Raw genomic sequence first — 14,258 nt, 5'->3', positions numbered from 1 at the left:
TGTGCTTGTAAATAAGAAACAGAGACACTAGGTGTGTCATTATAGCAAAATTTTATTTTTGTTGCAACAATCGTGAATAGGGACAAACATTTATTAACGGCCTCAGGATGCAGATGACCATAAGCCCATCACTGTTCTTCCAGCACTTCCACATTTTGACTGTTTCTAAAAGAAGTCTTTTAATAATATCTGCTTTCGATCAGCAGCACGGGGGGGGGGGGGGGGGGATAGGAAAGCTTCCATGAAATCCAATACAAGCATTTTGCTTTTATTAACAGAGGAAGTCAGTGCCTTTGCTAATTCTAAGGCCTGGTCATCAGTGCCGACTCCAAATATAAGAACTTCGTATCAAGCACAACCATAGCTGCAGTTCCCAGTAGGTTCATCACCCTGGGAAAACCACCACATAAAGTTCTCATATCTATGATTTGATTTGCTACTCCTCAGTCGTAGCAACCAGTTAATTGGATCACTGAAGTGAACCCACTACAAACAAAAAGCAATCCCCTAAAGGTTTTATTATTTTTTAAATCTGGGTTTTCAGCATGATCTAACACTTTCAGCAGCAAAGAACGATGGCAGCAAGTGCAGGAGTTACAGGAGGACAGGAACAAGAACTTCTTGAGCTAGCTCACCATGGAGAACACCTACCTGCAGCCAAGGGGCTCAGCCAGCTGCAGCACACAAGTACAATAGCCCCGAGACAGCTTTACTGACGAAAACTACAAAGAGCTGTACCTTAAGGGTACCCAGCATAACATGGTAACAGATAGGTTATCTCAGTCATTCAGAACTAGTCTAACTTGAGTGTACGTTAGCCGTGGCCTTCTATGCTCCAATGGTTTGCTGCCAACGACAAATGCTTACTTCCCCCCCCCCCCCCCCCCGCCATGTTTCTTTTAAAAGCCCACCCCCTCCTTTGGCACTTCCAGAAAGGACGATTTCAGTACCTTGGGAGGTAAAAGAACTGACCAGCCCTACCAGGGTTTGCTGCTGGGTTTAGAAAGTCAAAGCAGCTCATAGAGGAGTCCAGCAAGGGTGACTGATGGGAAAAGATCAATAGTGCAAACGTTTTTACAAACAGGGCTAAGATTGGGGGAGGACAGAGGCAGTTTCAACAACTCACGTTTTCTTCCTACAGTAACGAGGCCACTTCATTAGCATTTATCTTACATATCTGTTCAAGACTAGCTTGAACATCTCCATGCCATGGAGACATAAGTTTTATTTATTATCTTAAAGTCTGCTTCAAGGAACCATGCACTGGCATAGAAAAACATAGAGCAATTTTCCAAATGTGTGAATAGGAAAACAGACAAAAGTTACAAGACGAAGCTACTACCCTGCACTTGCTTGTATCTCACAGGTATCTGCCAAAAGCCAAGAGATTGCTGGGTTTCCTCAGATCAGTTTGGGATTGTCCTGGTTTCGGCTGGAATAGAGTTAATTTTCTTCCTAGTAGCTGGTATAGTGCTGTATTTTGGATTTAGTATGAGAATAATGTTGATAACACACTGATGTTTTAGTTGTTGCTGAGCAGTGCTTACACTAAGTCAAGGACTTTTCAGCTTCTCATGCTCTACTGAGAAGGCTGGAGATGCACAAGAAGCTGGGGGGGGCACAGCCAGGACAGCTGACCCAAACTGGCCAAAGGGATATTCCATATCACATGACGTCATGCTCAGCATATAAAGCTGGGGCAAAGCTGGCCCAGGGGCTGCTGCTCAGGGACCGTCTGGGCATCGGTCAGCAGGTGGTGAGCAATTGCATCATGCAACACTTGCTTTGTATATTCTTTTATCATTATTATTATTTCGATTTTATTTTATTTCAATTATTAAACTGTTCTTATCTCAACCCACGAGTTTCCTCACTTTTACTCTTCAGATTCTCTCCCCCATCCCACTGGGGGGAGGGTAGGGTGGGGAGAGGGTGAGCGAGCAGCTGTGTGGTGCTCAGTTGCTGGCTGGGATTAAACCATGACAGGGATAAAGAAAGATATCAATACCACAAGAGTGACATACCCCAAGTTGTCACTGTGATCACTTAAAGCCACTATCCTCAATGCGATGCCATATGCCCTTGCAATTGACATCAGAAGATGTAAAACTGTACTAATGCAGCAAAATGAGATTCTGGTGTACAGGTGAACAAAAGCCCACCCCCCCCAGGTTCTGCAGCATGCTTAAGGGCATGTTATTGGCAAATTGTCAAGGGATAAAAATACCAAATGATCACATTTCAGATCAATTATTATTATTATGTAATTAACATAATATTAATATAACCATTATTGAATCAACTAACTGATCTACAACAAACACAAGTACACAATCTTTTAGCTGTCATAAGACTAGAAGGTCAGACAGATGAAGCCTGATTCAACTTAAAGCCTGCTTTTACAGTTTAATTTACTTAAATCTGTGAAACAGAGACATTTTTGTTAGTTTATACCAGAACAACATTTTGTGGTATGTGGCTGCAGCATTTAGAACGACTACAAAGAGTCCTCAAGCCCAGTTTACATCAAATTACAGCCTCTGTTACATAGGACTCCAGTTTTGTAGCAAGGATTTTTCAAAGCCTTAATCATCTTGAAATCACCACGCAAGAGTAAGCAATTCTTTAGATATTTAACCATTGGATTTGTTTATTTAACCCTCATCAACATGTGTGAAGAAGCAGAAAGAGTCCTTGAATAACTGATTAAAAATACCAAGGATGGCAAGTATACATGGCCCTTGCGGCTACAGGCAACCCATGGCCTACATCCTCTTCCAGATGTTGCAAGAAACTTGTCTCATCAGCTCTCTAGAGAGGCCACTTGACTTACACTCAAGGACAAGCAAGCAGAGAAGGCTGTACTTCAAATACGTGTGAGCCACAAAGGCCTCACTCAACCAAGTCAACCATTTTTATAAAACCCCCCAAAAATCCAAACAAACAAAAAACCCCCCCCAAACATGCCCTTCCTAGCATGATGCAGACATCAGGGTAAAGACACATTTGTAATTACAGCAACTATATAACAACAACTGCTGTGAGCAGTGGCTCATAGAAAGCACAGTTCATACTTCAAGGCATCACCTCAACTCTCCAAAGCTAATGGTGAAATCATGGGCCTTGAGACTCCTCCCCCTGCCATTAAGCACAAGCTATTCACAATCATGAGTTAAAACGTGTGTGAACTTCAAAACATTTTAGAACAGAAAAGCTGAAAAGTAATTTTTCTTCTACTTTTCAAACAAGATATCTGTTCAGGGTTAGACATAGGCCATGAATACCAGGAGAAACTGAGACCAAGAGTCTTCTGGATTATAAATAAAATTCAGAAACATCTTAAGCATGAAGTAAGTCTATTTCCATGATTTGCAAGCCTTTAAGAAGCATTTCCATTTATTTCTGGAGAAAAGTTTGGCATTACAAGGAAGGAGGTAACCCTCTCCCACCTTCCATGCACACATCTATGGGCAGCTTCTTACATGTTTCAAAAAGCCACTGTTAAAAGTTAACAATGTACAATAAAAAGGTACAAAAAAAAAGGCAAACCAGTTCACAGTACCCTTTACATAAAAATCTAGTAAATCTTTCAAAGATTTAGATTTTTTTTTTTTATTCAGAACATTTTAACTAAAATCTTATTTGGGAGAATTCAAAACTACTTTTTTTTAAAGGTAGATGTAAGAGTATAGTTCTCCATACTTTTACATAAAACCCCCTCAAAATAATGAAGTTCATACAGAATGAATTCAAAAATACAGAGTTAAGAGCTCACATCTTTCTAACTTGTTTCTTTAGTATTAAGTGATACTTCTAACAGAAGAAAATAGGCTGTAACATCTCAGTAATTCACTGAAGCAGCAAACGGTTCTGCAGTCCATCCCCCCCATCATTATAGTCAACTTTTGACATTACTGTTTTATGCATTTGCGTTTCTATTGCCACCTCTCTCTGACTGCAGTGTTAGCAGTCACACAGCACTTCCCAAACACTTGCAGCACAACTCCAGTTGAGAGTTGAGGAACTGCATCTAACGGCGCAGGGCCAGAAAGATTGGAAAATTACTTTTGTGTTCACACACAGGTTACATTTTCTTAACTGAAGAGATGACTATCGCCTGAAGCAGTAACTGTAAAATCAAAGTGAACACATGTCCTTTGACTCCTTGACTACACTTAACATCAGAACTTTACACCAACCACAGAAACATTACTGGAGAAGCCCGATGGGACTTCAAACTGCTGACAGCATCTCTAAGAGGTATTTGCAAATTCTACACACAAACATCACAGCAATAGTCTAATTAATGCCAGTTACAGCTGGAAACATAACGCGTATCACAACCAGCTTCCTTCTACCACATAACACACTTAGGAAAGTAAGAATTATGCAGGGTATAAAAGATGTTCTGAAATAGTTAAAATATAGTAGCTTTAAGAATGTGTCCAAATTTAAAAACAGTGAACCTGTGGTTTTAATATGAATACCCAAGATTTTCATTGTTACACTAAAGAAGGTGTTTCATTTTTTTATGATTTCCCCTCTCAGCATTTCATGAATCCACTGCCATCAGCACCCGCTTGTATAAGAATCACAGGACAAAATCAATAAGTGATACAGGTTTAAAAAAAGGAAACTACTTAGCTCACAAAAGAAGCTGGCAAGTGAAGAATGAGGCATGGTACAGCTCCTAAGAAAATCTACTTGCAGGTTTCAAAAGAAACATTTTTACAAAGCTTATATTATCCCAGGATCCTTTTTCTAAACTACTAAGTGTAGCTTTTCAGCACACGCACTTCAAGACAAGTTCGTTAGCTCAGTAACATCCACCTGACCTCAGGATCAAAAACCTAAGTCATCCAAGTCTATACATGGCATATATATACATATATATGATGACCACTGCCAACCTAATTGGCATTTATCCAAAAAGTTGAAGTGGCAGAGCAGTGACTGTACATCCTTCTAATTGACAGAACAATAATGAACCTAAAACTGCACTTTTCTCAAACCACACTTCAACTGTCACATCAGTTACTAAAGAACGGTAGTCATAGCTGAACCGCTGCAAAGCCAGGTGACAACAGCCTTGGACTAATACCATCTCTGACTCCTTTTTGTTCTTTTCAGGTGTATACCTTCTCAAATCCCTCACCTCTCCTTCACATAAAGGCACATAATTTCCCCTTATCTCAGACCAACTTACCACTGCATTCCTCCTACCCCCAAGCCAAGATCACCTGTGACTACCTGAACAGATTCAGTTTGCCTCCTGCACCTGCAGGCCCACATCTAGAGAAACAGCTACAGATGAACACCAAAACAGCCTGGACACCAAAGCAGACAAAGATGACTAAGAGACAGCTTGACAGACACACAGCTGGCAGCAAAGCTATATATGTGGTTTTTGCTTCTTCCTGTGCATAAGAAATCTGGGAGGATCGTGTGATCTCTCCCCCTCTGCCTTAGAAAGCTGCATCTATTAACATTATACCTTCTCCGAATGTCTCATCACCTTCTCCATTACAATGAGACACTTAAGCAATCATGGTCCCTTTGTCTGTTACTTCCAAACAAGGAATAAGATGGGAAGAGACTCACTGCAGGATGCAGAACCCTCAAGTCTAACAGCGTCCTCCCCTCCCTTTTGGATACTGTGGCAAACTTATCTTCACACTACCTTCTGCATATGCTTTCCTCTGGGACTTGCTGCTAAGCCAAATGAATGCACTTATATAGGAAAACGTAATAACTCTTAACACCCTTAAAAGCAATTATGAACAAGACCGTCATAAGTTGCAGCTGCACGTTTGGCAACAGCCACGTGACATCGCACGCTGTTGGGACACCCAACAGCATCAAGTGAGCCCTGAACACACACTCCAAAAGCAGAGCACAACAGTTTAGAAGGCTGTTCGGCATATAAAGGGGAAGTATTATAAACAGCTGGAAAGTTACCTGGAAAGTTAATTAAGTTCCCTTCTCATTTAGCAATGTCTTCCTTGGCTGGAACTGCTCACCTACCCTCTCTCCTGTGAATGGGGATTCACAGAGTTCACTCCACTAAGCTTGGGCCGAGATCTCATGCCTTGCACACCAGCCGAATGCTGACAAGTTTTAGAGGTAATTTTTAAACTAGGAAGCACTACAATGCAAACAAATGGGCATTATTCAGTTCTACTCTAAATGTCTAAATCACTGTCTTATTCTACAGCTTTTCTCAAAACATTTGTAGAAAGGCAATTTTTTTAAAAAAAATATTATTAGTGAACTAGAGGCCTGACAGTATCCCATCCTTTCCTTAAAAAAGGACATACTATAAAAAATTGATGTGTTTGTAAGAAGTAATCTACATGGTATACTGTCACCTTTTAAACAGTAATGCACAAAGTAAAAAAAAGTCCTTCTGGGTCTAGACGGTTCTGATGAGTGATATCTCGTATAAGTCATTCAGCATCAGCCTGGTTATCCGAAATCCAAATTATTTCAGTCCCATCAGATGACTAAAGAAAGATTCCCTTCCCATTGCACTGGAAAGAGCACAAAACCTTTGTTCTTTATTTCCAAAATAGTTTTTTATATTGGCTTTTTTTTTTTCTTTATTTTTTTCAATAGGACCAGTGTTTCAGAAAACATCAGAAAAGATACAGTGTGCTCTCACAAATGGCATATGTATTTCACTCTGGTTAATTCCTTTTCATCAACAGGCTAGTCTGAGGCCAACAGACATAGTTTCTACTGACCAGAAACAACAGTTCATCCTTTCGGACAAGCAGCACTTCTTCATTGAAGTAGGGACACAGGTTCTGAAGGAAAATACACAGTTGTTGAGCACTGTTGCAACACCCTACAAAATATGGTAAGAGATTCTCACCCAAGTTTCACAGTACACATTACATACGGCAGCACTTTCTTGTCCACACCAAAAAAGCAGGAACCTTTCCATCTTCCAAAGTCTTTTTAAGTCTCTCCTGTTAGTGACAGTATCTATTCTTCCCCTACAGGTGAAATTTCCAATTCTCTAGGTCTAGGTTCAGCAAAACAAAACCTAGACAAAATGTATAATCAAGATCCTTGAACTGCAACCTGCAATGCAATACTACCTGTTTTCCAGGAAGTCATTTTATGCTCCCCTATATACTTTAAAAGGCAACTGCTGCAAATTCAACTATCCACATGTGCTAGAAGACCTTAGATTAACCTTTAATTAACATCTTTAACTACAGAAAACAGATATTAATAAGAATATTTAATAAGTGACAACTTGCAATGAATTGGCTATTATCATTCTCAAGAAGAGATCCCAAAATGAAAGGCTTGTAGCTCTTTACTGAACCTTCATGCTAGAAAGTCCCAACTGGAAATATTTTTATATACTTTTGGTAATGTTTAAGAATTTGCAATACCATCACCCCATATTCATTTTTATTTACTGAATTCAAATGTTCAGTTATCAAATTACCTAAGGGGAGTCTTCCACTGGGTAAGACTGACTTTGAAAATCTGAATGGCTGGGATCCCTACTGGCATCAGCCCTTCAGTTAACACCAGATACAATCATCAAATCGGAAAGGTCCAAGCAGGCATGCAAGTTGTACTACTAAGATTTCTCAAAGGAAAAAAAACTCTTAGGTCAAGATAGAAACTTTTAAGACAATTCAAAGTAGAAGTCTTGTCTGTCTCTTCCTTCCTGAAACTTTCCCAATCCCTTCCAGTTCAAGGGGCTAGGTATTGTGCAGCACAAAAATTAAAGGTCTCATTCCAGTCCTCCAGTCAGAATTTTTGTCCATACGTTTTCTCTTCAGAAGACTATTTTTTTCACAATTAAGGAAAATCATGCAGCAGTTTGAGAGAAGAAATAACATGCACCTTTGCCTTTGAAAAAGGTCATAGTTTTCTAAACAACTCCAGTATTGAAGGTCAAAAATACAGTAAAGAAACTAGACAGCAATTAAATAAAAATCCGTTACAATTTGGGTAAAAGCAAAATCAGTTTCCAGCACAGACATCTACAAACATACACATTTTTTTGAAGAGAGCTATAACCAGCTTGTAGTTCTACAACAGGATGCATAAAACAGTCCCATGAGCTATCTCACTCTGCCTGCTGGCCCATGGGATTCTGCATATGCTCACATCCAGCAGCAAAGTCCTTGAGCTCAAGGCGAGCAACTTACAGTAGGAACTCTGAGACCAGAAAATCCCCTGGTGTGGGAGAAACCTTGTAAGGATAAAAGTAACGCGTTACTAAAGACTATCATACAAAATGCCATATGGGACGTATACAACCTCAGTGATGTTATTTCCCAGTGCCAACATTATTTTTCCCCGCTAATGACTCCACTGGCATTTATACAACCACTTTGATCTGACCTAAATACAGGCTGCTGCTGAAAGGATAAGCCACCCTCCCTTTACCTACACTATACTCCTGTTGCAGCAACCGAGCAAAGTGAGGGAATTGATCAGTATGGACCGTTTCACAGGAGGTTGCGTGGGAAGGATGGAAAGGAAAAAAAAAAAAAAGAGACCAAGCCATCTTTAGCTACGTGATTTCCAACACCAAACTCAAAGCTGGAGGCACACAGGAGTGTGAGCCAACTCTCACATCAGCCTGAAGCAATCATGAAACCATGGCCTAAGGAAGCTGTACCCAGAAGAACTGCAGACACAAGGCTGCTACAACCACACCACTTGTCACTTCTCAGCCTGGTGCCTTTTTCCAACCAAACCTGACTGACCAGCTTGATTCTCTTAGATATGGAAGTTCCTACAAGTTTTGTGAAAACAGATGGTCACGTAAAGAAAAGAGACTTTGTACTCTACCATTCAGCACTATCAGCTATAGTGTGATCTCCCAGCTTGTTAGGTGCCAGAGAACTAGGAAGAGGAAAAAAAGAATGCAGTGAAGGACGGAAACCGCTCATTTAGAACTCAGATCTTTTTCAGTATCAAATTCAACCAAATACAAGACAGATGCATTAAAAAGCAGGCTTCCTTAGTATCACAGCATATGATGGGAAAGGGCGGGGGGGGGGAGGGGGAGATACACAGGAAAAAGGTCAGAAAGATGCATACCAAAACTTACTATAAAAAAAAAAATGGAATGAATCCAAGGGTAAAAAGGAAATAGGTGAAAGATGTAGTAAGCCGGGATTCTTCAGTGCTATTCAACAATCCTCAGTGTTTGGCAATGAGGTTTTTCTGTAGACTCTAATAAGCTCGTTAAATATTTGACACGATATTAGGAAAACATTTGTGTCTAACAAACAGCAAGTTGTTTTTCCTGTAGTTTATTGTAGGTGTTATCACTTCAAAATAAACTGTAATTCATCAGCATTTTATTCCCCTTAAAGACTGTAAGATGAAAGGTATTGGGGTCCAGGGTTAAGTGTCCTCATCTTGGGTGGTAAACTAGGCCCTGAGGCTCTGTGACATTAGATAACCAAAGGAAGATATATTTTTAAAATATATAATCAAGTTTTTGATACAAAAGATGCCAAGTAACAACACAAAAACCTACAGTTTTAGAGAACAAATTCCCACCTCTTTCCTGCTGTCTTCCCCAAATAGAGAAAATAGAAGTTTTGCTTCACTAGAATCCAGATAGGTTTAAACAAGATTTTTATTGCAACACTCATATACTTTACGTTCTGTAGAAGAATGCAAGTTTTAGCTATTAAAGCTATGTAGTAAGACACAAAGATACCCAGTTTAAATGTACAGGTAACAAGTATTTTGGAAGACTACTAATGTGAACCAAACAAAAGACCTTCAGTAGTTTATCCCATCAGTAGGGCCTGAAAGGGGACAATTGTTTCATATTAGAAACACTTATGTAAATATTCACATAAAACAAAACAGTGACCCAACCCAGAATCCTGACATAACCTGTAGCAGCTTCAGAACAATTAACCTTGATGGGTAACCGGCATTAGTAACACACAGAGCAGTGCAGTAGCTTTTGAAATTTTATTTGTTGCTCCTGCCACCCATAGAAATTATGCTTCACTAGTATCAAAGATCTTTCATTAACTGCTTGCTGTCATCCCTGCTATTTGCAGTCCTAACAGGTCAAACACCTTCCTCTCTCGAGTCCTAGCTTGTCATTTGATGCAAGCCTCCCTCTGCTAGTATAAGCAAAAGCCACCTCTTGCCTGCCTTGGGCTGTCACCCCCACCCCATACCATCTTCTCCCCTGTGGACAGTTTACACCACTGCCAGTGCCAAAAAGTGGGTAATCAAACTACAAGAAAATTAAGTGCTATATATAGGGAACATTACTTTCAAATACCGAAAGACTTCATCTCATGCCTGATATAAAAGAAAAATAGCCAAAAGTTAGAAATGTATCATCTTAAGAGGGAGAGACTTGTGCTAAAAGATGCCATTATTTTCAGAAATAACGATGACCAAATTGACACAGAAAAACTTCGCCCATCACATTATTTATCCTCAAATAAAAAGGTTTAATCAACTTATCCTTTCATGTTCTAATGAAAAGGAAAAATATTTGGAATAGAAACAGTGTTTCTACAGTGTTTAAGTGCCTGACAAATATTTGCACATATCTTTGGTTTATAGAGAATCTGGGGCTAAACTGACCAAACCCACTTTACTGAAGGCAGCAAATGGCACCTACCACCCTGGATAGTTTGGATTTTAAGAAAAAAGCGTATCTTCTGGAGATGCTGAATAAACTTCAGCTACGTTACCTACCTTAATCACACCTGTATTTTAATACTGCACAACCTTAACACATATTTCAATATTGCTGATAGGTAGTGAGATGTTATTATTTCCATTCCACAAAACAGGAAGCCACAGGCAAGAGATTAAACTCTCACCAAAAACACCTTTTAAGTGACCAAAGAAACGCAGTTATGCCTTCAACTGATGACCAGCTCTACTACCCTTAGGTCATGCTTCTTCTGTCTCTTTGCTTGAACTTTTCTTTTACGTTCACCCAGTAAATACCATTACAGCATGCAACAGAGAATGCACGCTGAACAGTCAGAATTCCAGAAGTGTAACGTCTAGCAATGGTCAATATTAAGAACTAACTTTTAGCAATATTAGATACAAATGTTTTAGAAGCCAAGAACAACAGTAATAAAGAACAGTATTTATTTTCTAATTGTCTCAAAGCAAGGACTTGCTAATTATAATCAAGTGAATCAAGACTAGCCAAATCCAATAAAAGCATTGTATAAAAATTGGTGCATTCAAGTCCTAAAGTTTACATTGAGCAAAGCGAAACCTAAAATGCTGCTACATCAGACCCAGCATATTTTAAATCGTTTACATTTACCATTTAATTTTTTTTTTGTTTTGGTTTTCCTCCTAAGTGCTTAGCTAACATGATAACTTTATCTCCCATTCTACTCAGCACTATCAAGATGAATTACACCACACATACGGTGTTTTAAAATTTTAGTCTGTATTTCTAAGATGTTTTTAGTCTGACCTAGCATTTATGGTACCTTTGTTCTAAATCAGATATTAAAAGACTGTCCACGTTGCAACAGATGCAACAGCAGAACGCTGATGTGGCACGAAAGGAAAGCCACAGTCTTATCTCAGAAAGAATAATATTCTCTGTAGCAAGAAAAACACAGCTTGTATCTCCTTTGTAGCACCTTATATTACTGACTGATAAAAAAAAGAATGAGATTGTTTTTTTTCCTGAACCTTTGTGAGCACCCCCATACACAGATGTCTTGCATATACTGGTGATTTTCAATCAAGAAAGTTTAGGCCTGGCTGCACCCACCCAAAAATCAAGAGAACTGCAATAAAAGAAAATAACTTGCTGCCATAAAACAGAGGAAGTAGAGTGTTTCAATGGTTTCCTGTTGAGAAAAAAAATCTGCTTGAAGTACAGGGTAGCAAGCTATTAGCCCAATTTAACACAGAAATCTGAGAGGCCCTGTCTATTAGCCATTTAAGAATTTAGAAGTCGACCAACATCCAGTCTTATTAAGACAAAGCCATTGTTAAAGTATGGAAAAGCTCTCTCATTTAATCCCTTGCTCTTCTGACAGTTCAAATTACACCACCTCATTTATATTTGTGAAACCTTACACATTAAAACATCTGCAATATTAAAAGCATTTAGGCTGCCAATATTACATGTACGGTAATCAGTAATTTAAAAATGTCTTGCCGCAGCACTGATTCCCATTAAAATTCCTCCTATCGAGCAGGAAATGATCCCTTTGCTACCCGAGTTCTGCACCGACCTAAGAGTGAACTGCCAAACTAAAAAAACCAAAGCATTTCCGAGTAGTTTTCCCAGTAAGAGCAGCCGTCAGAGAACCCCGAAGCACGTGAAGGGGGTGCTCAGCTCGCAGCAAAGGACGCGGCTCTGTCACAAGGGACTTGAGCCGGAGCTCTCGCACCTCCCCGGCCTCCTCCTCCTCCTCCCCCTCCCCCCCCGGGCAGGGCTGCTTCCCGCGCGCTACCCGGCGCAGAGCCGGGGAGGGAGGGCCGGTCCCTGCCGGCAGTGACACGGCCGGGAGACACGGACCAGGGCAGGGCCGGGCTTCACGATCCGCGTCAAGCGCCGCGAAGGGGCAGCCGAGCTTAAGGAGGGGACGGGGCTGCTTCTACGCCCCGCCCGGCCAGCGCTGCCGCCCCCGGGAGCTGAGGAGAAAGCCGTGGCGGGGAGGGGGCGGCGAGCGCCGGTGGCAGGGGCGGCGCGGCCCCAGCGGGGACCCGCTCCCCACCGCGCCCCGGGGCCGGGCCGGGCGCACGCCGCCGTCCTTCCGGACGCCCCGCAGGGGAGCGGGGCCCGGCCCGGCCCCCACCGAAGCAGCGCGAAACCCCGCGTCCCGGGCCCGCCTCCCGGGACGGCTCGCCGCCACCGCCGCCCGGGTCAGCCGCCCCCCGCCGCCGGCCCCGCACTCACCCGGGCGCGATGACCTGTCCGGGCCGCGCACACAGCTCCCGCACCACGCCGGGCCGCTCCGCCTTCAGCTTGCGCTCGGGGCCGGCCCGCTGCGGCCGGGTGCTGGCGCCGCTGGCGACGGGCGGCGGGGCGGCGGGGCCGGCGGCGGGGCGCGGGGCGGGCGGCAGTGGGGCGCACAGCGCCAGCACCGACCCGATCTGCACCGCCGCCCCCACCGACACCTTCCACTCCAGCAGCCGCAGCGGCCGCGGGCCCGGCGCCCGGATCTCCGTGATCACCCCCGCCGGGCCCTCCCCGCCGGGCCCGCCGCCCCTCTCCGCCGGCCCCTCCATCGTCCTGGCCGGGGCGGGGGGGGGGGGGGTGTCGCTATGGCAACGCCGCCGCCGCGGGCCCGGCAGTGGGGCCGGAGCCTGGCGCTGGCGCCGCCGCCGGGGGCTGGGGGGTGCGGGGGCGCCCCAACAGTCGCCGTCGGCGCCGACAGGCAGCGAGGTCACGGCCCCTCTGCGCAGGCGCCGGGCGCCGGGCCAACGGCCGGCCTTAAAGGCACAGGCGCGGCCAGCGCGCCCCGCCGAGGCGGCGCGGGAGGGGCGGGGCGGGGCGCGGCGGGGGCGGGGCCGAGAGAAGGACGGGGCGGGGGGAGGGGAGGTGTCCCCGCTCGCGCCGTCCCGCTCCGGCGGAGGGGAAGCGCCGCGCCCCGCCCCCACCCCAAACACGTTTCCGGATCCGCGCGCGCGCCCGCCCCGGCCCCAGCGCGTGGGGCGGGCTGCAGGGGCGCGCGCGCGCAAACTACGGTTCCCGGCAGGCGGCGCGCGGGGCGGCCCGACAGCCCCAGCCTGCCCGCGCGCCCGCCCCGCGCCCCCCCGCGCCCCCGGGCGGGCCGCGCGCTGCGCGCTGGGCCCTGTAGTTTCTCCCCCGCCGGCCGCGGGCGGGAAACGTGGCGGCGCGGGCGGGGCGGGGCGGGGCGGGGTGGCGGCGGCCGAGCCGCTCCCTGAGGCCCGGCCCCCGCGGCGGCTCCGCGCCGCTCTCCGCTCGCCCCCCGGGCGGGGAGGGGGGCGCGCCCCTCCCCAGGGTCGCGGTCGCCTCCCCCGCGCGGAGGCGGCGGCCGCGGTGCGTTGGGCGGGCGGGGAGGAGGGGGAGCGGGCGGCGGGCGGCAGCCGCGGGCTCAGCGGCGGGCAAGCGCGAGCACGTGCTGCCCGCTCCGGCGCAGGCGCTCCCGCCCGCCGCGGCCGCCCCACAGGGCGCGGTTACCTCTCCTCGTGCCGAGGCGGGCGGCCGCGCGCGGCGTGCCCGGGGGGCACGCGGTGCTGTCGGCGTCCTCCGGCACTTGTGTAGCCGGTACGCCAAAGCT

General features: G+C 45.2%; 1 protein-coding gene across 18 annotated transcripts in view; it reads right to left on the bottom strand.

Annotated features, from left to right (window-relative positions):
* The window catches only part of CTDP1 (CTD phosphatase 1), a 120,002-nt gene extending 106,573 nt beyond the window's left edge, over nucleotides 1-13,429 (bottom strand). For 12 of the 18 annotated variants that reach the window (XR_015706420.1, XR_015706421.1, XM_087765177.1 and 9 more), the window contains exon 1: nucleotides 12,911-13,427. Coding sequence is in view for 15 of the 18 variants with exons in the window: in XM_087765177.1 (XP_087621303.1) it covers nucleotides 12,911-13,242 (332 nt within the window). In the remaining 3 variants the exon portion in view is untranslated. Of the gene's footprint in view, nucleotides 1-12,910 lie in introns of all 18 variants that reach the window. The other 6 variants (XR_015706426.1, XM_087765307.1, XM_087765248.1 and 3 more) reach the window with 3 other exon arrangements.
* Between the last annotated feature and the right edge of the window lie 829 nt (nucleotides 13,430-14,258).

The sequence above is a fragment of the Nipponia nippon genome, unplaced genomic scaffold, assembly GCF_047370975.1.
Source record: "Nipponia nippon isolate SJK-2023a ecotype South Korea unplaced genomic scaffold, ASM4737097v1 scaffold_1, whole genome shotgun sequence".
Classification (NCBI taxonomy): domain Eukaryota; kingdom Metazoa; phylum Chordata; class Aves; order Pelecaniformes; family Threskiornithidae; genus Nipponia; species Nipponia nippon.
This window is presented reverse-complemented; position numbering and strand designations above follow the sequence as displayed.